Genomic DNA, 23,988 nt, shown 5'->3' on the forward strand with positions numbered 1-23,988 from the left:
GGGAAAATGAATGAAAAGAAAACTAAGAAAAATGGAAAACGCCGGGAAGGAAAGCTGCATATGGAAAAGGAACGAACGAAGAACAGGGGAGAAAGAACAAATCATTCCGAAATAGGCCTACTATATTATACATAGCATGATTAGTAAGAAAGGGAAATAAATCAGAAGATGACAAAATTACAAACAAAAGCGGGAAATGAGGTAAAATGGAATGGACTGCATATAACATTGTGTTATAAGGTTGCTAAATTTTATGCAATAACGGAGGTTTCAGTTTGGTTTTATTGTTTCTCATTTCCAACAAAACAGTAGACAATATCCATCATAAATACAGTTATATCAATTGAAATGTAATACAGAAACGTATAACGCAATATTCATATTAATTTATACATTTGAAACTTAATATGGATCAATATCGGTGACTGAAAATGAAATGCTGGAAATGGAGAGGTCCACTGTGAAGCTATGCTTGTAAATCGTAATCAGCTAATCAGGCTTAAAATATCCTCCCGTTGTACGTTATGTCCCTACCTAGATAATCTCCATAAGCTACTGGGGCTCTGCCCCAGAACCCACGCATAAGGGGATATTCATCTGTAACCTTCAAAGGGCTCTATATACCCCCCCCCCTCCCCGTATGGACCCTTCCGTGGAGGCCGGTTGTGGCCCAGTGGATAAGTCTTCTGACTTTGAAACAGAGGGTCGTGGGTTCGAATCCCAGCCATGGCGTAATTTACTTCATCAAGAAATTTATCCAAATTGCGCTGCACTCGACCCAGTTGAGGTGAATGGGTACCGGCAGGATTAATTCCTTGAATGCATGAGCGCTGAAAGGCAGCTCGAGCTAAAGCCGGGGTAATAATAATAACAACACGCCTCGGAATAAAATATTTCTAGATAGATGGCGCTATATAAACGCCTATTATTATTATTATTCCTATACATTAAGCTTTACTTTCATATCACTGGCGTACAGGGGGGGGGGGGGCTTGGTTCAACACCCAAGGGGAAAAAAGAAAATATAGGAGGCAATTAACGTAATGAAATGGATGGAAAACAATTAAATATTTTATTTTTTTAATATAATGGAAAATCTATATCACATCATTTGAATTCATTTCAAAAGGCCTTTTTTTTTTCTGGCTCGCTTCGCTCGCTGGAGACTTTTTACAAAAGTTCCCACATTGCTGTGTTGTGCCCCTTAAAATTGATTCATTACGCAATTGCGTTTAATTAATGTGTTGTGTAAAAGCTATATGTATATCCGCAAATTGATTGAAAATAGCGGCAATCTGTAAGGTTTAGAATGGCTTTGATATCAAGCGGACCCCACCCGCACAGCACTGGCATTCAGATGGAACGTTTGGGCCATAGCATGGCCCCCAAAAGTTCTACAACCAAGAACAAAAATGAAAAGGAGGAAAGAAAATGTGTAAGAAATATTATGTTATTTACTGAATATAGTCTCAGAAATTATTTCAAAGTTAAATCTTCATGAAAAGGTGATTTTTTTTTTCTTGCTCGCTTCGCTCGCTCGGGACATAATATTAAGCAGCTTTTTGGCACATGTACCATACTGTGCCCCTATTTTTTACCCTTCACGCTATTGCCACAAAGAGCTCGAATAATAATGCGAACGCGAAGGGCGATCTGATTTTTTTTAATATTTCGTGTAATTTATCCTGAAAATTCCCCAGAAGGAAAAGCCAGCTCCACTGGACCAGTTAGACCATAGCAGTAGAATTTTAACTGGTAACTCTGGAAATTGGAACATCGGTTTACTGGTCTAACTGGTCAGACTGGTCCAGTTAAAATTTTACTGGTCCAGTTAAAAATTAAATTAAACTGGTCTTGAATTACTGGAATTTTATACTGGTCTTGTAATTCTGGTGGTTGTTACTGGTCTCACTGGTCTTCATATACTGGTGTCCAATTCAAGCTGGTCTATACTGGTAATTTCTACTGGTCTGACTGGTCCTCGAACTGGTCGAACTGGTCCTCTTACTGGTCTTACTGGATCAATTTATTAAATGTATTTGGTTTGTTATATACCATGGTCAGTGAAATGTGATGGAAAATATGGTTAGTAAATTAATTTTCTGCTGTTATTTTAATGTGATATATGAAATTACACATTTTCATTGTGAATTAGTTCACACACTTATTTGGAAATGTGCCATTGCAAGGATATTGCATTCTAAATCCTGATTTTTCTTTTTAAAATAGGAAATATGCAAATGAGGTAAACCACGTGATCAGCATCATCAGAATTACTGGTATTACTGGTCTTGACCAGTTCAATTTCAAACAATGAATTACTTTAGACCAGTTGACTATATCAGAGGAATATATCTTAATTTTGCTTTGATCTTAATCTTGATTAAAGGAAATAATTATTTTAATAATAATGTTAATACTTAATAATTATGATAATATTAATTATAATAATTATAATATCAATAACAATGATAACGATAATATCTTTCTCTGAATTGCAAGAATAATTTTCCATAATTCGTCAAATGATCTGACTTGAAATAAAATCATTATTTATTGGACCAGTAACACCAGTTTGATGAAAAACAATTTTTATTACTACTTTGCTTCAACTGGAATGCAATTGTTTGAACTGGTCTCCAGTTGATTTTTTTTACTGGTCCAGTTAAAAATCTACTGGTCCGGTAAACATATACTGGAAACCAGTAAAAATCTGCTGGAAACCATTTATTGGACCAGAAACACCAGTTTGATGAAAACAATCACTAGCGTACCTTACGAGTCACAACCCATGCAAAAGACGTATCCATGCCCCCCCCCCCCCCGACGAGCTTGAAGACCTTTTTTTTCTTTCTTTTTTTTGCTTGTCAAATTTTTTGTCCGACGGTTTTGCCCCCCCCCCCCCCTGTGGAAAATCCTAGGTAAGCCACTGGAAACAATTTAACTGGTATTACTAGTTGCTTCAACTGGAATGCAATTGTTGGAACTGGTCTCCAGTTTATTTTTACTGGTCCAGTTAAAAATCAACTGGCCCAGTAAAAATATACTGGAAACCAGTAAAATTCTTACTGGTCTTACCGGTTTTTCCTTCTGGGTCAAATAGTTGTTATGATGAACACGATGCATATCTAATCAAAAGATTAATGCAAGCGCGAAGCTGAAAATTTCAATATACTGGTCTGAAAAGGGACCTGTATGGTAATGACAGTTTGCAGTGACTCACAAAGTGGATATTGCGAGCGCGAGATGAAAATTTTCATATACCGATCTGTAAAGCTACCTGTCAAAGAGAGTTTCCAGTGACTCATGAAAATGATATGTCACTAATCATAATGCGAGTGCGAGCAGTATTATTTAAAGCATGTTTTTTGTAAAAATGAACATAATAGGTATTTAACCAAATATCATTGATGCGAGTATGCGAGATGAAAATTTTTGATTTTCCGACTGTTAAACTGTAATTTTTAGCGCTTTTTGTATCCATGAACAGAATAGGTATATCAATATAAAATAATTGATGCGAGCGCGAAGCTGATTTTTTTTATTTTTCAACTTTTATGTCCGAAATTTTTAGCACTTTTTGTAACCATGAACAAGATCTAACTAAACAACTGATGCGAGCGCGAAGCGCAAACTGAAAATCTTTGATTTTCGAATTTTAGACTGGAATTTTTTAGCATTTTTTGGAACCATGAAAAGAATATGTATCTTACTTAACAATGATGTGAGCGCGAAGCGCGACCTGAAAATTTTTCATTTTCCAACTTTGAAACCCTTGATTTTCTAGCACATTTTGTAACCATGCACAAAATAGTAAAAAATGTATCTCACTAATCAACTGATGCTCGTGCGAAGCGCGCCGATAAAGCTATAGCACCATCTACGTTTAATGCATTATAACTAAAACCGTAGCGGACAGGTTCACTACAATTTTAAGGACTTATACGTAGGATCTATGGAGAGGATCATAGGCGGCGGAAGCGGGGGGGACGTGTCCCCCCTAAATTTGAGGTGGGGGGACGATCCCCCCTAAATTTTTGGTTGATATATAACCTTTTCAAAAAATTTTGGTGGTCCCCCCTACATTGTTTGGCTTCCGCCACCAATGGAGAGGATAAGTAACACTCTAATCAAATAAAGCGAGCGCGTAGCGCGAGCAGAGTTTTATATATATTCAGCCTGTTTTTGTGATCCTGAGCAGGATATCTATCTTGCTAAACAGACTTGAATCGCGAGCACATTTTTTTTTGTATATTATCGTAAAAATTTGATATTTTGATTCAGCCGCTTTTTTTCTTGTAGGAGGGCATGCAGGACATGTATCTCACTGTAGATACGAAAAATTTTGTGCCCCCGGTTGTAAAAGAATTTGCATGGCGCCCCCGAAGTTTCAGGTAAATTTGGTTGAACATGACGCCCCCATGTGAAATGTGAGTTTGCCACCCTCCCCCTGAAACATGTATTTGTCGTCCCCGGTCAAACATCAAATTGGCTCTTTATAAAAAGAAAAAGGTCGAACATCATTTCAATGCCACTAGTTCGAACATCAGTTTGGTGCCCCCTATTTCGAACATTCCTTTGGCGCCTCCCTGGTTCGAACATCGATTCAGCGTCCCTCTACTTCGAACATCAGTTCAGCGCCCCTTGGTTCAAACAGAAATTTCGGCACTCCCCTAGTTCGAGCATCAATTCGGAGCCCCTTATAAGTTTGAACATCAATTTGGCGCCTCTACTGGCTACTGCCCAAGTTTGAACATAAATTTTGGCGCTCCCCTAGATCGAACATAAATTCGGCGCATCGATCCCTGGTTCGAAGATCAATTCGCCCCCCTCCCCCTAATTCAGGCATAAATTCGGTGCCCTCTTATTTCGAACATTAATTTGGCGCCTCCTAGATCGAACATCAATTTGGTGCCCCCCCCCCCCAGTTCGATGCAACTTGGCACCCCCTAGTTTGAACATCGATTCGACGCCCCCCCCCCCTAGTTCGAACATAAATTCGGCGCCTCCTAGTTTGAACATCAATTGGGCACCCCCTAGTTCCAACATCAATTGGGTGCCCCCCTAGTTCCAACATCAATTGGGTGCCCCCCTAGTTCCAACGTCAATTCGGCGCCCCCCCCCCCATTTCGAACATCAAGTCGGCGCCCCCTAGTTCGAACATCAATTTGGCGCGTCCCTAGTTCGAACATCAATTTGGTGCACCCCTAGTTCGATCATCAACTTGGCACCCCCTAGTTTGAACATCAATTCGACGCCCCCCCCCCCTAGTTCGAACATCAATTCGGCGCCTCCTAGTTCGAACATCAATTTGGCGCCCTATAGTTCCACTATCAATTCGGCGCCTTCTAGTTCCAACATCAATTTGGCGCCCAATGCATTTGAACACCAATTCGGCGCCCCCTTTAGCTCGAACATCAACTTGACGCCCCCGGCCCCCTCTTCTTTTTTCCCCTTTCCTCTCTCTCACTCTCTTTTCTTTTTTTCCTTTCCCCTTTTCCTCTCTTTGTTTTCTTCTCTTCTCTTCCTTTCCCCCTCTTCCTCTCTTTTTTCTTTTCTCCCCCTTTCCTCTCTCTTTTTCTTCTCTTCTTTCCGCCTCTTCCTCTCTCTGTATCTTTTCTCCATTCCCCTCTTCCTCTCTCTTCTTTCCTTCTTTGCCTTCCCCTTCCCCTTTTTTTCTTATCTTCCTTTCCCCCTCTTTCTCTCTTTTTTCTTTTCTTCGTTCCCCCTTTCCCTCTTTCTTTTTTCCTTCTCTACCTCTCCCTATTTTCCTTTTTTCTTTTTTCTTTTCTTTCCCCCTCTTCCTCCTTTTTTTTTTTGGGGGGGGGGGCAAGGACCCCTCGGCCCCCATGGATCCGCACCTGGTCAGAACTTTACTTGATTTTAATTGGCTGAGGAGCACTGTTTTTTAGGTACCATAGAATAAAACACGGACTTGTCGCACAAAACATTCGACAAGCAGGGACGCTTCGCGCTCGCATTGTTTAGCGAGACAGATATACGTATCATGATTACAAAAATTTGATTATAATTTCCCTTATTAGGTCTGAATATCAAAAATTTTCAGCTCGCATTATTTGACCAGTGAGATACATATATCCGTTCAATGGCATTGTCCTTAAAATGTCTCTATTAGGTCAGTATACCTGGCAACCGAGCGCGTTTCGCGCGCTCACTAAGTGACTCAAAATGTTTGCTGGTGCCCCCTCCCCATTGCCGTGACCCACAGTACGCCACTGAATGAAAGTATTCAATTTTTGTAGGCCCTAGACTTTGGGGCACTATTTTGTGGCACTTTTGATAATACCATCAAAGAATCACCAATCAAGCCTAAAATTTATAAGTTTAAGTTAAAAAAGTTTCTCCTACTTTTAATCAATTGATTTAACTCTTTATCACGCAAACATCCTTTTATAAAGAATGAAAAATTACATATAGCATGCCGGTGCAAGAATCTGGAGACTTTCAATATCATTTTTTTTTCATTTTATTTTTCTTTCTTCTTTGAAAAATATACATTTAACTGAATTTATGCTAAAGTTGTCATTCTGCATTGGTCATTTGCTTACACTATATGTATAAGAATAATTTAATCGGAGGCTGCCCTCTACAAGGTCCGCTTTTTAGCAGCCTCCTCAATCATGTTAATTCCCAACCGATTATGGATTGATTATCTTAATCATAATTTTCTTTGTCTCATTGCTTATTAGATAAAATAATCACAAGTGGTTTAGTAAAATGCCGAAGAAATAAAATCGTAAATTGGTTTTAAAAATGTTGATATATATGTATCAAGATGTACACATGATGTATGGAACACTGAAAACTGATATTGTACATGTGGAGTAGAAATGGAAACAAACGAAATGAAATAAAATGGATTGAGAATATTTACAAAACTGAAATTCAAAAGGGTGGTAAAATAAAGGGGCACTTTCCATGTGTGAGCTATTTTGCAGGGAGGGGTAAATTCTAAAGAAAGGTCAAAACATAAACATGAACATGTACTTTCTAGTTCATCATGTGATTTTTTTTTCTCCACCCATCTGTTTCTAACAATTTTCTTATGATTACACTAATTTCTCAGAATGTTTAATCTTTAGGTTAAACTACATGTAGGCCCTAATTCCCCAAAATTACGCTCGCGAAAGTAGGGCCTAAATAATGCGTATGTAAATAATGCGAGATTTTATGAGATATATAGGGCCTATACCCATACCTCAATGGGCCTACCTATTCTGTTTGTTAGATAGGCCCCCGGGATATGCCCACTGATCTGTATAGATGTTACGCTTCATTTGATTTTCTCTTTTTATTCAAATCAACTAAATGCTGAGGTGTAGGTCTACAGATTAGTACGGTACCCCATAGAGATATTTACTCATTTGCTTTAGTATATTATCCGATAGGCCCTTTACTCCACTCTGGGTAAATATGGATAAAAATAATTCCGCCCCACCCCCTATCTGTGAAAGCTGGATCTGTCCCTGACTATCTGTCCCTGTGTTGTCTGTCGGATAACGCAGAGTTTGATAGAACTTCCGACAAGTCCTTCACGAAACGCTCCCCTGTTCCCGCTAAAATTGATGAAACAAACTAGTTTTAAACAATAAAAAAATCACCTCAAAGGGTCAGGTCAACTGCAATAAGCAGTTGATTTGAATAAAAAGAGCATAAATCAAACAAGCATAACGCTCAACATTTCATAAAATTCGGATGTAAAATACAAATTTCATGTAGATCTATATTTCTCACTTTTTCTTTTTCAAAATGTAATGATCACTGTTCGGATTCTAGTTTTATGCCCCCAAAAATATTGCAACAATAAAAGATACAAAATGAAGAAAATCAAGTAATTTTCAGAAAAGGGGGATGAGTTCCTTTTGCGACAGCCACCCAAAGTGAAAAATATATATATTTATGTTAGGGCTAGGATGGCTGTCTCGTCGAAAGGAACTCTTTCCAGAAAAAGTCCCAATTTCAGGCAGTGAAAGCTCCATATCGAATATAGTCGAATATGCAGTTGTGGAAAAGGTGCCACGCCCATCATTCCTGGGAATAAGACTAGGCCGTTTTCGTATTTTGTAAACAACAATAAATCTCACGATAATAGGGATCGCGAAAGTAGGGCCTAAATAATGCGTATGTAAATAATGCGAGATTTTATGAGATATATAGGGCCTATACCCATACCTCAATGGGCCTACCTATTCTGTTTGTTAGATAGGCCCCCGGGATATGCCCACTGATCTGTATAGATGTTACGCTTCCGTTGATTTTCTCTTTTTATTCAAATCACCTAAATGCTGAGGTGTAGGTAAATTCGGATGTAAAATACAAATTTCATGTAGATCTATATTTCTCACTTTTTCTTTTTCAAAATTTAATGATCACTGTTCGGATTCTAGTTTTATGCCCCCAAAAATATTGCAACAATTAAGATACAAAATGAAGAAAATCAAGTAATTTTCAGAAAAGGGGGATGAGTTCCTTTTGCGACAGCCACCCAAAGTGAAAAATAAATATATTTATGTTAGGGCTAGGATGGCTGTCTCGTCGAAAGGAACTCTTTCCAGAAAAAGTCCCAATTTCAGGCAGTGAAAGCTCCATATCGAATATAGTCGAATATGCAGTTGTGGAAAAGGTGCCACGCCCATCATTCCTGGGAATAAGACTAGGCCGTTTTCGTATTTTGTAAACAACAATAAATCTCATGATAATAGGGATCACAGCATGCAGCGCAGTGTACCGTACCGTACTGTTTTCCATGGTTCGGGCTGCCGCCGGTAAAGCTCACTGACAGAGCTCGGAAGGTCCAAATCATCATCTTTCTTTCTGTTTTACTTCGGATAGTTATCTTCGCTCCAAGTGTTTCGTAAGTACTTTCCATCTCCCATTCGTGACTTTTATTTTTTAACGACTTTAGTGGTAGATACAGATGTCCTGTGACTGTGTTTGTCTAATGGGGCTATTAATACGGGATATTGTACGGTACCCAGGCCAGGACGCGGGCCGGAGCTCCCTGGGCCCTGGGTTAGGGCCTAGCCCTAGGGGCTATATCTACATGATCTATAGTATATGTCTTTGACTCAGAGTCTGAGTTTGACTAAGTTAGCATTTAGTAACAACATACACTAACTGTCTGGAGACTGAGTGTAAAGTTTGAAGCAGTCGTCAGACATTCAATTCAATTCAACATTTATTTCCAAAAGTAAATTAGGGATAAAATTAAAACTTAAAAAGCATTAATGATACAATTTCAAAAAATTTAACAACATCAACACAATGTCAATGGAGGTAGTTAGTAGACAGGAATAACCGTTGTTTCTAGGGATTTCCTGAACAATTTCTGACATTTCACTATAATCCCCATTCACCGACGGTAGTTCGCTAGTGTGAGCTCGCATGTGTTATCACGTCCACCAATTCGGGCGACTAGTACCATGGGGGTCGGGTGTCCGGACACTATATTTTTGAAGCCTTCTTTTTTGTCTTTGGATAACACTAAAAATATGAATTCAATAGTAGTAATCATCTTCTATTTTGTTCTCTATAATATTTCCTAACATTTTGTACTAAAAATTGATGATACTTCGCTTGTAAATTCTTCCAAATTACTTTCTAAAATTGATCGTCCAGACACACAACCTGTCCGGACACACAACAACTAGGTACGGTATACTGTCCAGACTTCAATATTTGTTTTTAATCGAATTTACAGTCTAAGGATTTAGAAACTACCTTAATATCTTGAATATATAAAGAATCAAGACATGAAAAAAAGAGATTAAACGGTGTGGAAATAGTACGTTACCGATGTTTAATTGTCTTGGTCTCGAGAATCACCCCCCAAAATGGCAGCCAAAATATGCGAGCTTAACCGCTACGATCACAGGTAGCAGACGACATTCGATATATCGTGACATTGAAAAGTTAATAAGGGTAATGATGTCATTCAAGATGGCAACTTGCAAGAAAAGCCGTCAGCTTAGGTGAAAATGTCTTAGATGAAAGATTTCTCAATCATCCAGAGGATTTTATTTCAATAACTCCGGTCCAAGGTACGCAATTACTTAAGTTATTTATATTTCCCTGGCAATGGAAACCATGAAACTGTAAATTTCGCTTAAAAACAGTTTCAAATCGCAACCTATAAAATGTTATTTCAGTATACCGCTGTCTATACATACGGGCCAACAACTCTTCAGTCTATGTATTGGTGAGTTATCAGTTCAAATCCTATTAAAATCTCAACCTTACCCTTTAAGCGTGTGTTCATAATAATGTTTCAAGTGTGTTTGTAAATGTTAGTTTGCCTGATTCCACATTTGCAAAATGGAAAAGTTATGATTTCAGGTATTTAATGAAAATAGTTGTATCACCAGTCAGTTGAAAATTTCCCAATTAATCACAATTGCAGTTTTATTGTAGAAATGGAGATCATACATGGAGGTGAAAATAAAGTGTCTGCTCTCATGTTGAGACAGAAAAAGTTTATATGTTAGTCTTATTCCTGGGTTTTATTAATTAGGGTAGCTTTATAGTTACTGACCACAGCTCAGATGAAAATTACTAGTAATAGTATTGAAAATAAAAAAATGGAAGAGGTGGTATATAGCACATGTGCATAATGTGGTCTGAAAAATTGTTTCAACTTTATACATATAGTAACGTATTATGGAAAGGTCGAATTATACAATTTATGTATTGATGCTGATCACATTCAAAGATTGGTATAATTTTAATACAGTGTTCTTAACTTCTTACAGAAAATGTAATAGAAGTAATCTGCAGATAAGGGCAGTCACAAACAACACACCTCACTCATACAAAATAGGAGATAAAAATTACCGTACTTGTTAATGGGTAAATGTTCCAAATACTTTATTATACATAGATAGTGCATGCTAAGGAGTTCAATATACCATAATATAAGTGTCCATAGATTTCAAATTTCTCGCGTGGGCTTATATTTCAATTCGGCCTGCGGCCTCATTGAAATATAAACACACAAGAGAAATTCAAAATTTAGGTATAACCATGCAAATGATTGAACGACAATTAGCATGTGCAAGATGGGAACACTTCTGACTTGAAATTGCATGAAGATATCTGAACTTACCTGAACTATTTACATGATGAATCCTCTCTCAATGCATACTTAGCTCGTTGTACGCAAGCAGATGAGAGTCTGAACATGCAACATTCCAAAATGTACAGTTGCACGGCTGTAGGAGGTGACGTCACAATACGATTCAATTCATTGTGCTCAGTAAAGAATGAACATGTAATACGTGTGTGGCCTGCTGGCTGCGCACTGCTGCCCTAGATATCATGCGCACTTGTGGGATTTTGCTTTTCGCTTTCAATATTTTTTGCTCCTTTTTCATAATACAGGGAAAAACTCAATTTTTTCATATTGTCGCTAACTTCCAAGGTGTTGTACAGCACAAATAATGAATATTTATTTTTAAAAAAAATTATTGTAATGAAAAAATATCGCAGAATTGTTTTCTTCAAGGTATCGATTGACAAACCACCCAATGAGGTTTCGTACACAAGCTACCATGCAGAAATTGCTCGTATATGCCATGAATACAGCCATATACCGGATTACGTAATTGCAAGAAGAGGACAATTATCCAATCAGAAGCCTTCTCTCATACAACCCATCTTATATATATATATTAAAAAAACATTTCCACTCACTTCCTTATAGCATCAACATTAAAAAACTATGATTGGGTAACATTTCAAAAGTGCAACTACCTTATTTTTTTATGATCATGTATATCATCTGCACTTGATTGTATTACCATCGGTGTCCTGTTTGAATCATGGACTTGGTCCTAATGCTTTGATCATGTTTGTAATAATTATCATGATCATGAACAAGCTAGGGAAACTTAGGTTTAGTAAATGAATTTTTTTTCTATTTACACTGTTAACATACAGGAACCTTTCTTTTGAAACATTTTCTTTGTTCTTTCAGATGTCAATAAAGCAAAGATGGCTCATGATCGTAATGCTTTCATGCGTAGCTGCAGAATAGGTGATTTACAAAGAGTCTCGTAAGTTAGCCGTCAGACTTCTTTCTTTTTATTTGTTTTTTTGTCGGTGAGAAATATTTTTTTGTAGATTGATGAGTGTTGGGGTTAATGGTAGTTGTCACTTTAAACCATTATGATCAATCATGCTTTACCATAATATCAAAAATTAGCAGAGGTGGGGATAATAAATGAAGATTTAGAGATAAATCTGATTTGAATAGTGGAGGAAATCCTGAAGTGAAGGCATTGCTCCAGATTACTACATCAATATATTAAAATTAGTACTTAATTAAAAGGTTTCTTATGATTTAAGTTGATTAACAATGTTGGCATTTACACAATTATTGGGAAAAAAAGACTTATGCCTTGGTTTTTAAATGAAATTAACTCTCTTGTGGAGGTCTCCACAAACATTAAAAAAACCCTCCTATTAAAGGAGAATGAAACCCTTGAAACCAGCTGAATCCATATCAAAGAGAAAAATCAAAGAAACATATTGTTGAAAGTTTGAGGAAGATTGAATGAATAATAAGAAAGTTATGAGCATTTGAATGTCGAGATCACTAATGCCATGTAGATCCTCCAATTGGCAATGCGACCAAGATCTGTGTTTGTCACACACGTACAACTCCCTCATTACTTATTTCACTTATATTCTCACTTTTAAAGAGTCTATCACAAGGTGAGGTGTTCTCTTTATGAGAGGACAAGTACAGAGGTTTCACAACATTATATCATTGATGAATCGTTTGTCATATGATTAGAATGACCAAAAAGAGATGTTTTGGGGTATATTTTCAGTGTCCAAAAGGGGAGGGTTGTTCATCTGTGACATCATAGATCTTGGTTGCATTGCCAATAGGAGGATCTCCATAGCATTAGTGATCTCGACATTCAAATGCTCATAACTCTTCTATTGCTAACTAGTCCTATTTCACTCAAACTTTTGTTGATCTTATTCTTTGATTTTTCTGCTTTCACAAAAGCTAACTTGCTCCAAGAGTTTCTTTCTCCTTTAAAAGACAGAAGGATATTGTGCAAAACGATGTATATGGATGGCTGAACCCTGAAGGTCTTTCCTATTGAATGGCAACAATATATTATACTAGCATTACATGATAACCATGCATAATTCTTAAAGGAGATTGACTGAACTAAAAAAATAAGGGGCAAAACGACATATGGTGATCTACGCTGGCATAGTGGAGAATCATGGACCTACTATTGAAGTGTCAAATTCCCTAATATACATATATATTGTTTTACTTTATTGATTCACATTTATTTTCACTCAATGGATTATTAATTCCATTCATTGATTCCTTATTTTTTTGAATGCCTATCAAAATCAATCGACCCCCATAGGGCATTTTGATAATACACAGTGCTGATACATTTGAAGAAGAGGTAAATCATTTAGGGCCTGTAATAATCAAACAAGATATGTGAAAGCTGGGAGAAAGATGTAAAAAGTTTAGCTAAAGTAAGTAATGGGGTGTGAGCTTAGCCTTAAGGGGACCATTTCAAATTAGGTGCCCCTTAGTTTCCTTCAAAATTACAATTTTTATTTGTTATAATTTTTAGACCTTGATATCAGGCAAAATTAATAACTTTAATTTTGCTGTAATTTGGACAATTGCTAGTAAGTTCGATCACAGTACATTTGCATTTCCTGAAGAAAAAATAAATATTACCTCCAGGGCACTTTTAGGAACTCCCCCTACAAGTTACTTAATTTATTCTATAAATCTGAAATTTGATATTATTTATGAATATTAAGTACCTATCAGTATGTTGATATAATTTATTGTAATTTTATTGGTATTTCACCACTTAAAATAGCCTCCGTCCATCCATATGAGATGTCACCTGTTTGTAGACACTGTTTAAAAAGTTCTTACTTCTCATAATATGGCTTATACTGCCTTAAAGCATCAGAAATTGCTTGCAATGTAAATTTATGGTAATTAAGCATTATAAATGTAGAGGGACCCGTGAGGGGTCACCAACCCCTTTCCTATCTGAGATCCTATGGAAATTTGGAGAGTGTAAAGAAAGCATTGTCCACATAATTGTGTTTTTCTTTAATAATCATTTTGATATAAAAAGACCACCCCTCATGACGGGGTAGTAACCAGTGTAACAGTGAGTCGCCTTGTTGTCACCTTTATATTGGAAGTTCAGTCTCTTTTAAGAAATATGCATGGTTTGGCCTTGTGATTTTCCTGAACACTGTATACCATGTATGAAATGTATAGTTTAAAACAGTGAAAAATCTGATACTCTGCCATATAGTCATGTACTTAATATACATCTGCACTTTTGCCCTTTTAAGATGGCGGCTGTGCGGTTCTATACATCACAGCATTTTTTTTCAGTGAAATACATCTCTATGATCATGATGCACGCATTCATGCAATCTATTGATTAGATTGCTACACATAACAAATACATGATAATTTGTATGAAGCACAGTAGGGGATAGTACATTCATGTAACTGTACAATAAGAATGGATCTGGTATTATTGTGTATTATATTCAGTTATGATTCATCAAGTTCATATTCAGACCTTCCAAAATTTCAGTATGAATGAGAGGTTTTCATTATAGGTGGGGAGGTAGTTGCCTTATGATGAAGAAGAAAAAACATCTCTCGAAAAGTATGGTATATGAGAAAATGATACCTTTAATAGCCAGTGATGTGCAGATACAATAATAGCCAGTGATATAAATAAACTCTTGTGGGTTTGATTTTTAGGATCATTCCGGCCTTAAATTTTGTCATTTTTAGGGCAAGGCCAGTTTGACCTTAAAATACCTCATATTTTTTAGGGCACCAAGGCCAAAATCTTTTTTCAAGAAGGGTATTGAAGGCCAATTTTTTTTTGGTATTCTTTTTTTTTTAGATGTCAAATGTACTTCATTAGGCCCTATCTTATAATTGTGCTTCCTCAGGCCTTAAATTTCGTCAAAGCATTTTACCGCTTCAAAAGAAAGTAGTGCGGTTTTATATATACCATTGTCCATTGCCTTTCCTATCTTTTACATGAACTGATGTACCTTGTATAATTTGTAATATATTTTTTTTCAAAGTGATTTTATCTTGCTTGCCATGACCAAAATTAGTATCAATATGCCATTATTAATTCCCTCTCTCATATATCTCTCAAGGGACTCACTGAAAATAAATAAAGAAAAAAAAAAGAAAGGGAAAGGAAGGAAGGGAGGGTGGACAAATGGGTGAAAGAATGAAGGAGAAAAAGAAAAGAAAAGAGATGAATGTAGAAGAAAGAAAGAAAGAAAAAATGAAGGAAGAAGATGGTTCATGAATCATGAGTCTTGCCTGATATCGCAATCAATAAAATATGCGATATGATCTTTTGACCCCTAGATGACCTTGGACCTTATCATTCTCAAGAAAACATTTATAAATTGCAATATCCAAAGATCATTTTGTACCAAGTGTGAACATAATGTAGAAATAAAGAAATGAGAGCAAGTTGGCCTTTTGACTACTACATGTAGATGATCTCTGACCACATCGTCCTCATGGACACATATGAGATATCGCCCAAGGATCATATGTACCAAGTGTGAGCATAATTGATGCAGAAATAAAGAAATTAGACCAAGTTGAACACTTTTGACCCCGCCTTCCTCAACAACAAACATGTGGTATTACCCAAGGCTCATTTTAATGAAGTGTGATCAAAATTGATGCAAAAATAAAGAAATGCGAGCAAGTTGAAAACGAACTTCAAGAAAGGATGAATTGAACATGACCTCATATCATTTGACTTTTTGACCCCTAGATGCCCTTTGAACCCATCATTCTCATGGATTCACATGAGGTATTACCCCAGGATCATATGTACCAAGTATGAACATAATTGATGCAAAATAAAGAAATGAGAGCAAGTTGAACAAAAACTTTAACATTTTTTAACAGATCAACGGACTATCAGACTTAACAGGAAAAGTGATTACTAGGTCTCTACCGAAATGAAAATCACCTAACCGGGAATGCGATCACGAAGCGCGAGCGAAAATTTTATATAGTGACATGAAAGATGTTTATTTTCCAAGTCTTCCCCACATCTTATTTTACTCACTCATCTTTCTCCTCTTTTTTCTCATCTCTTTTCCCCTCCTTTTTTTCTTACTTTCCCCCTTTTTAAAATTATTTTTTTGCTCCACCAAGAGGGGGGTGGCCCGTGCCCCTCGCCCCTCGCTCCCCCCCCCCCAGATCCGCCTATGGGGATGTGCAGGTGTGCAAAGCAGCATTTAGAACGATCTGCTTCATGCCTGCCACACACAGGCGGGAGGCTCGGCCACGTGCACAAGCTATATAGTACATGTTTGTATGCTGACTTTGCATGTGTGTGTGTAGATCAAAGAAAATTGCGCAAACCAGCCTTGCAATATGAATTGGGGGGAGTTGTTTTAAAACTTTGTTTTTTCTCACACTCTCTTCTGTATTTTCGCTTGTGTAATATGCAAAACTTTGTAAAATTTCATTTCACAGTGAGAATTAAAGGGGAATCCAACCCAAATAAAAACTTGTTTTTATAAGGAAAAGAAAAATCATACAAGTTGATAGGTGAAAGTTTGAACAATTTTGGACAAACAACAAGAAAGTTATGAATGTTTAAATGTTGTAAATATTGGTAATCACTATACCCATGGAGACTTCAAATTGGCCGCATATCGGATGTCATAGTGATGTAAGGCAAGGACTACTCTTCCATGTACTCCAATACATATTATGGCTAAAATGTCATTTTTCCCAAAAGTTTTATTTCACATTATATTTTTCTTTCATGAGATCATAAAACAATATACTACCGGGGTTATATTTAGATTACTGCCCCAGGGGAATGGGTACTTAGGAGAAAACCACAAATCCCTGATAATAAACTACATGGCCTATGTGGGAAAGTTGTCCTTGCCCCTTGTCATAATTTACTTACTCAGTTGCCAATTTGAAATCTACATAGTATTAGTGATCTCAATTTTAAAGCAGCTTTAACTTTCTTATTGCTTGTCCGATTTATTTCAAATTTTTACAATTCTGTTTAATTTATTTTTCTCCTTCCCAACACAACATTTTATGGCCAAGGCTGGATTCCCCTTTAAGTAGCCAGCCGGCCTACGCAAAAGGGCACGTCGGCCAGTTTGAGAAAAAATTGCACAGCCTTTTTGGCTGTGACAGTGACTTGATAATATTTTCAGGGAATCACAACCAGTTATAGGGGCATCGATGGCCATCAAAGCCCTGTCATTCTATATTCACATCATGCAATAATTTTTTTTTTTTCAGATACCTTTTGGAGGTAAAAGAAGTAGATCCTAATCTGAAGGATGAATGGGACAGTACTCCATTGTAAGTCATTTCAGGGAATCATATCCACTATAGCGTATCCAGCATTAACTATTGACAAAAAGAAATGTATGGGCTCATGCACAAGCATAATAGAGTGACTATTGTCCCCAGACAATTGGGCCCATGAAATGCTTTGTAGGATCTGATGCTTGATATGTGCCTGTTATGGGGGGGGGGGGGCACTCAGTATATAATGCATGGTGGCCTGGGTATGTGCCATGGAGAGGACCCCCATTTTTACTCAAATTTCCGTCCCAAGGCATATTAATTTTATCTTATTGAGAAAAATATCAAAGAAAGCTGCTCCAAAGCATAGCATTTTCTTCTTATCGAGAAAAAAGAAGAAAGAAATTTGTTCCAAAGCTTCAAATTTTTTGTTACGCTGTCCGGCCACAATGATCCGCTACAATGAGCTGCATTTTAGGTGAAAAGTGACCGCAGAGCGCTGTCCATTCATCGCCTCTGCACGACCGCACCCGGCGCCCGTGCTGCCGGACTAGTTGCATGCATGTATGCCCATTCCATAGGGGTGCATATGCACTATCACACGCAGGTGACCTGTTCCAAGGACCCCCGTTTTCACAAACATTTCAGTTCCGAAGCCCGTTCCAAGGACCCTATTTTTTACAATAAGCCCGCTCCAAAGCCCCCATTTTTTGTCTCGCCCGCGGCACATACCTACCACTTTTTTGGTCGAGTACCCCCCCCCTGGGCTGTTATCCCCCATTACAGAAGGAAAGAGGAGGGGGGTGATCCAGAAGCTTGGGAAAATGAGGTATCGTGTGATTCATGATTTTAACATGAATTTGCACTCATCTCTGAAGTTCTGTCATCCACAACAAACTGAAAGTGCATTCATATTTTCATAAAATACTTAAACAATGTACAAATTTTGCCTAGATTTCAAAGAAAATCATTATTCACTTCATTTGTAATGATATATCAATAAAAGTGTTTTCGTCTGATACTATTGAAGTATATATGTTCAATCTATTTCACAGTAATGTCCATAACATTGAAAATTTTATCATTGTAATAGATTTCCCTACTTTTATTTTAGGCTTATTCAAAATATCAATGATCCTTGGCCTTTTCATTTAATGGCCATTTTTATCTCACCTGCATATAGACTATAGGCGCTGCTTTTTCGACGGCGGCGTCAACACCAAAGGTCATGTAAGGTCAATGAACTTTGGCCATGTTGGGGGTATTTTTTGAATTACCATCATATCTCTGTATTGTGTATTGGTCTAGTTCATAAAACATGGACATAAGAGTAACCAAGTATCACTGAACATCTTTTGTGAGTTTCAGGTCACATGACCAAGGTCAAAGGTCAATGGACATTGGCCATGTTGGGGGTATTTGTTGAATTATCATCATAACTCTGTAAGTATATTGGTCTAGTTCATAAAACTTAGACATAAGAGTCGTCAAGTATCACTGAACATCTCATGCGAGTTTCAGGTCACATGACCAAAGTCAAAGGTCATTTAAGGTCATTGAACTTTGGCCATTTTAGAGGTAATTATTAGATTGCTGTCATAACTTTCAAAGTTTATAGATATAGTGTATAAAATGTGGATATAGGGATTACTAATCAAGTATTACTGACAAGTTTTTAGGTCACATGCTCAAGGTCAATGTCAATGAACGTAGTATTGTATCATTATATGAATGGTGTTTTTTGTGAATCATTATTTTTTATAGTAGTTTTCAAAGTCAGCGCTGCTGCTATATTGAATCGCGTGATGCAGGTGAGACCGCCAGAGGCATTCCACTTGTAAAGATAGTGGGACCCCATAACAATGAATAAATAGTAATAATAATAATAATAATAATAATAATAATAATAGTAATAATAATAATAAAAATTGGATTTATATAGCATGTTTTCCAGAGGATACAAAGTGCTGTTGATGGCATAAGACAAGTTAAGGTTTAACATTAATAACATTTATGAAAATATTTTTTATGATGTATATTCAAAACAATGTTTTAATGATATGATGATAAAACCTGGAATAAAACAAGGAATTAATAAATATGAAAGAATAAATATTGAAAAGGGATCAAAATTGTCAATTAGAATAAAAACTTGCACATATTTATATATTCTTTGTAGCTATTGAAACAAATTCATTCCTGTTTTTACATTACCTCATCCAGATACTATGCTTGCCTGTGTGGCCACAAAGATATAGTCACTTATTTGCTAGAAAATGGTAAGTTATTAATTGAAAACAATATTACATTGGATGACTCAGAATACCAGAAATAATTTGTGAGTTAAGGAATATTGTATGAATCAAGAGGAGTGCAATATTCATGTTATCATGTGAAGTAAATCTATCCACTATGATGATTATTACCCGTTGATCATAATTTTTCATTAGACTGTGCAATACAGCACAATATTGCACAGCAATTTTGGACTTAAGCCTCTGTGGAATTTTTCAGCACTTGTGCAATATGCTATGATATTTCTCAGGCGCAATCATCTCGATCAAAATACAAGTTTCTAATGCATGGCTAAGATGTTCTAGAAGGTACTAATAAGATCATTAATCCAGAATTCGTGGGGTACATGGTAGGGTGCAACTGTACCTAGAATTTTAGCTTTGAAACTCTTGCTAGAAGAAAAAGATATTATAGGTTTATGTGATTTTTTAACAATTATTTATGATATACATCAAAAGAAAGGTTAGTTTTTATCCATATTACAATAGAATTAGCTAAAGTGTATACTGAAATATCACAAAAACATATGGATTGACAAAATTATGATTTTGAATACGGGATTAATCCCAACTACTAATCATGTAAACCCACATTAGCAGCCAAAGTGATTTCACTAAATTCACTCTTAATTGTTGTTACGTGCACTTCTTCAGTTTAAAATGCCAACTTCCTATTGTTTCCTTATTTGGTTTGATGCAATTCAGAAGAAAAGATTGTTACTTTCCTACCAATGTTTTTATACCCCCAAACAGAGTTTGAAAGGGATATAGGAATCAGTATACAGTCGGTCGGTTGCAAATCTTGTGCTTCAAACTAATTCCTCAATTGTTAATTAATTTTCCTGAAATTTGACACACACATGGTCTTGAGGTAATAATGTGCAAGACATTATTGGCATGTGTTGGAATTCATGTTGCCCTGGTAACATGGTATTATGTGGAAAAAATTGGGTGAACATTTTGCGGTTTTAACTTCTTAATCAGTTTTTAACCAATTCCCATGAAATTTTGCTCCGGCATTGTGGATCAAAATAATTTCCCAGGTTTTGACTAGTTCTCAAAAGTTGGCACCAACTTTGGTCTTAGCAAAAAACCCCATTTAATTCCCTTTTCTAAATGTGTGTGTGTGTGTGGTTTGCATCATAGGAGCTAAATGTGAAGCCAAAACATTTGACGGTGAACGTTGTCTATATGGCGCCCTCAGTGATGAGATTCGGGACATACTGAAATCATACAAAGCTGTGGTCACAGGTCATGCAAGAAGGAATTTCTTTCAGGATTTCATGAGAAGGTTAGAACATCAACCTGTTTAGAGATTCTACCTCCTTGTTATTTTTCAAATATCTTGCACAATTCTGATTTTGTTGATTTCCCCAATTTCACATTTTATGAGTCCATTTTTGTGTCAGTTAAGCATGCACCTAGAAAATTATATTTCTTTAACCCATTCCCTGGAAATATTGAATGTTATGTGTTATTATTATTATTTGTTCGGCATAATCAAACATATAGACAACATAATATACAAACAATAGGATAAGGAGAGTCACATGGATGCCGGGAAAGGAAAAAGATTAAATACATAACGATAACCTGAATGTCTTCCTTTCCAATCCATGTGACTTTCCAAAAGAACATACATGTATTTACAGAATAGTAAAATACAACTATATAGTTGTTGAAGATCACAACACATTAGAATCAAACATACCATCAAAACCTTAAAAAAAAGGGGGGGGGGGGGAAGAAAGAAAGTGTCACCCTGGGTACAAGTAGGGCTCACAGCAACAATAAAAAAAAAAGCTGTAATGTGAGTATGTACCACCAGACTGACACAATCTGGATGGAGAGAGGGCGCTGTGCAATAAAATAATTTGCATGTACCTGCACAATGATTGGCATATGACAAAAAAAGAAAAAACACTGTACTTATATTCAATAAATTGATTTGACCCTATAGGCCGAGAAGCCTTTATGATTTGAAATACCAAGGCAAGTATTATAAATACTTGCTTTGATTTACAGATTGATATTTCCCTACAGTTTTAAAGTCATCACCAAAATGATGTGAAATAATAATATTTTTGTTTGTTTTAAACTTTTTAATCTACCTTATATAAAGCAAATTAACAAAGAAAAAAATTATAGCAAAATACATTAATACCCAGAACAAAGTAGCATGTTTTTATTAAAACAGTGATATGTATTGTGTAGGTATGAATGGTATAGATAGTGAAAAGTTACAATAAATCTGTTGATCCATTAAATAAAAGGCAATATGACAAAATGTAAATGCAATTCTTGTACCAGATTACTTGAGAACAGCTGCTACAGTGATATTAAGTTTGACATACACAACGAGACGTTTGATGCCCATCGCTGTATCCTCCTAGCCCGCAGTGATTACTTTGCAGAGATGCTGGAGACAAGATGGAAGAATAAAAGTACCATTCACATCAAGTCAAGCTTGGTTTGTATTCCATAGGTCATTTGCATTCAATATTGGGTGGTTCTAAAATATGAAACTAATCATAGGGATACAATGTGAATGAAACAAGTCTTATGATCACATTGGAGGATGGAGGGAATCTTTAAAGAGCTATTGTTTTGACATGTTGATCATCCCATTATTGCAAATATTAATTCCTGTTTTTTTAATGGAAGGTGGCATTTCCTGAACTACCTTAAAGGACAAGTCCACCCCAACTAAAGGTTTATTTGGATAAAATGAGAAAAATCCAACAAGCCTAACACTGAAAATTTCATAAAAATCAGATAATTTCCTAAAACAGTTATATGCACATCCTGATCGGTATGCAAATGAGCAGGTTGATGACATCACCCACTCACTATTTCTTTTTGATTTTATTATATGAAATCTGAAAAATTCTATTTTTCTCCTCATTGTCATGTGAAACAAAATTGTATTCCTCCCTGAACATGTGGAATTGGCATTGTTTTAATCCTACATTGTTCAGTCAAAATGGTCCTTATTGTCAAATCTGTAAAAAATGAAAGATTGTATAATTCAAACAATAAAAAAACAAAAGAAAGAGTGAGTGAGGGACATCATCGACTCTCTCATTTGCATATCACTGAATTGTGCATATAACTGTTTTGTGAAAAATAAACGAAACTTAAAACTGTCACAACTTTCTTATTTTACATCAGATTTAGATGAAATTTTCAGCGTTATGCTTGTTTGATTTTTCTCTAATGATTCAAATCAACAGTTTTCTGGGGTGGACTTGACCTTTAATTACTGAAGTCTAAAGATCTTTTTAGTTTCAAATTTTGTGTAAATGTCCAATAAAAGTTAGTATTAAATATATTCATGAGTCATTTTATTCTTAATTTAGGTGAGACCTCAAGCCTTTAAAGGAGTACTGGAATATATCTACACAGGTGAATTTTATTTATATTATATTGGATGGCACAGAATGGAATATCAGATATATTCCAAGAATTAGGGCCAATATTCCATGAGTCATAGATGAGTGTAATTTTGTTCCTAATTAGTGGAATATTTTTGGTAGTGAAATAAAGCAATCCAATATAATTATTATATTATTACTATATAAATACAAATAGTTCCATCAGAAATGTTCATTTAATTGGCTTGCTTCTATCAGTAAAATTGTATTGATACCTTTATTTGGATCTATTTTCCTCAGCTCTATTCAAAATGACAGAAAAAAGCTAAAAATTAATATTACTTAGAAGAAGAAAAAGATATGTAAAAAGTAATGAAGCATTAGGTTATAAGATGTATCATGTATTGTGTCATATTATTCGTTTGAACTCTGCTGATTTACCAAAAAAATGACTCCTTATATTATTTAAATCTTTTAAACTTCTAATTATTTGATTGATTTCCCTTATAGGGTGTATTGATGAAGACCATAACAAGTGTTTTCTCTTTTACAGGATACTTGAAGGTAAACATTGGTGTAGTTGACGATTGTCTGAGGTTTGCCAAACAATGCGGCATGACATCACTCATTGAGAAAATCAACCTCAGATTAAAAGAGATAGAAAACTTTGGTAATTATTTGTTGATTTTCTATTTTACCTTTAAGTTCACTATCTTTACTTCTTGCTCTTTAACATATTGGTTTGGTTATTAATAATCTTGATTTGGAAAGGCAAATGGGCAATGCAATATGAAACACATTTTTTTATATTCTTAGTTGGAGATGTACACTTCTATCGAATTCATATAAATCTCTTTGATTGCGGAGCTATTATTTTTTTTTTTAAATAGGGATGCCGAGTTTGTAGTATATTAAAACAATACTTGACATCTTAGTAGAC

At 36.0% G+C, this 23,988-nt stretch overlaps 1 protein-coding gene across 2 annotated transcripts in view; it reads left to right on the forward strand.

Moving 5' to 3' along the window:
* Nucleotides 1-8,713: 8,713 nt before the first annotated feature.
* Nucleotides 8,714-23,988, forward strand: part of LOC129257019 (ankyrin repeat and BTB/POZ domain-containing protein 1-like) — a 28,023-nt gene continuing 12,748 nt past the window's right edge. The window contains exons 1-8 of one of the 2 annotated variants that reach the window (XM_054895250.2): nt 8,714-8,875; nt 11,993-12,071; nt 17,372-17,434; nt 19,604-19,659; nt 20,821-20,965; nt 21,985-22,144; nt 23,034-23,079; nt 23,602-23,718. In XM_054895250.2, the coding sequence (XP_054751225.2) occupies nt 12,010-12,071; nt 17,372-17,434; nt 19,604-19,659; nt 20,821-20,965; nt 21,985-22,144; nt 23,034-23,079; nt 23,602-23,718 (649 nt within the window). In that variant the 5' untranslated portion in view covers nt 8,714-8,875; nt 11,993-12,009. The remainder of the gene's footprint in view (nt 8,876-11,992; nt 12,072-17,371; nt 17,435-19,603; nt 19,660-20,820; nt 20,966-21,984; nt 22,145-23,033; nt 23,080-23,601; nt 23,719-23,988) is intronic. The other variant, XM_064097355.1, reaches the window with a different exon arrangement.

The sequence above is a fragment of the Lytechinus pictus genome, chromosome 3 (assembly GCF_037042905.1).
Source record: "Lytechinus pictus isolate F3 Inbred chromosome 3, Lp3.0, whole genome shotgun sequence".
NCBI classification, from domain to species: Eukaryota; Metazoa; Echinodermata; class Echinoidea; order Temnopleuroida; family Toxopneustidae; genus Lytechinus; species Lytechinus pictus.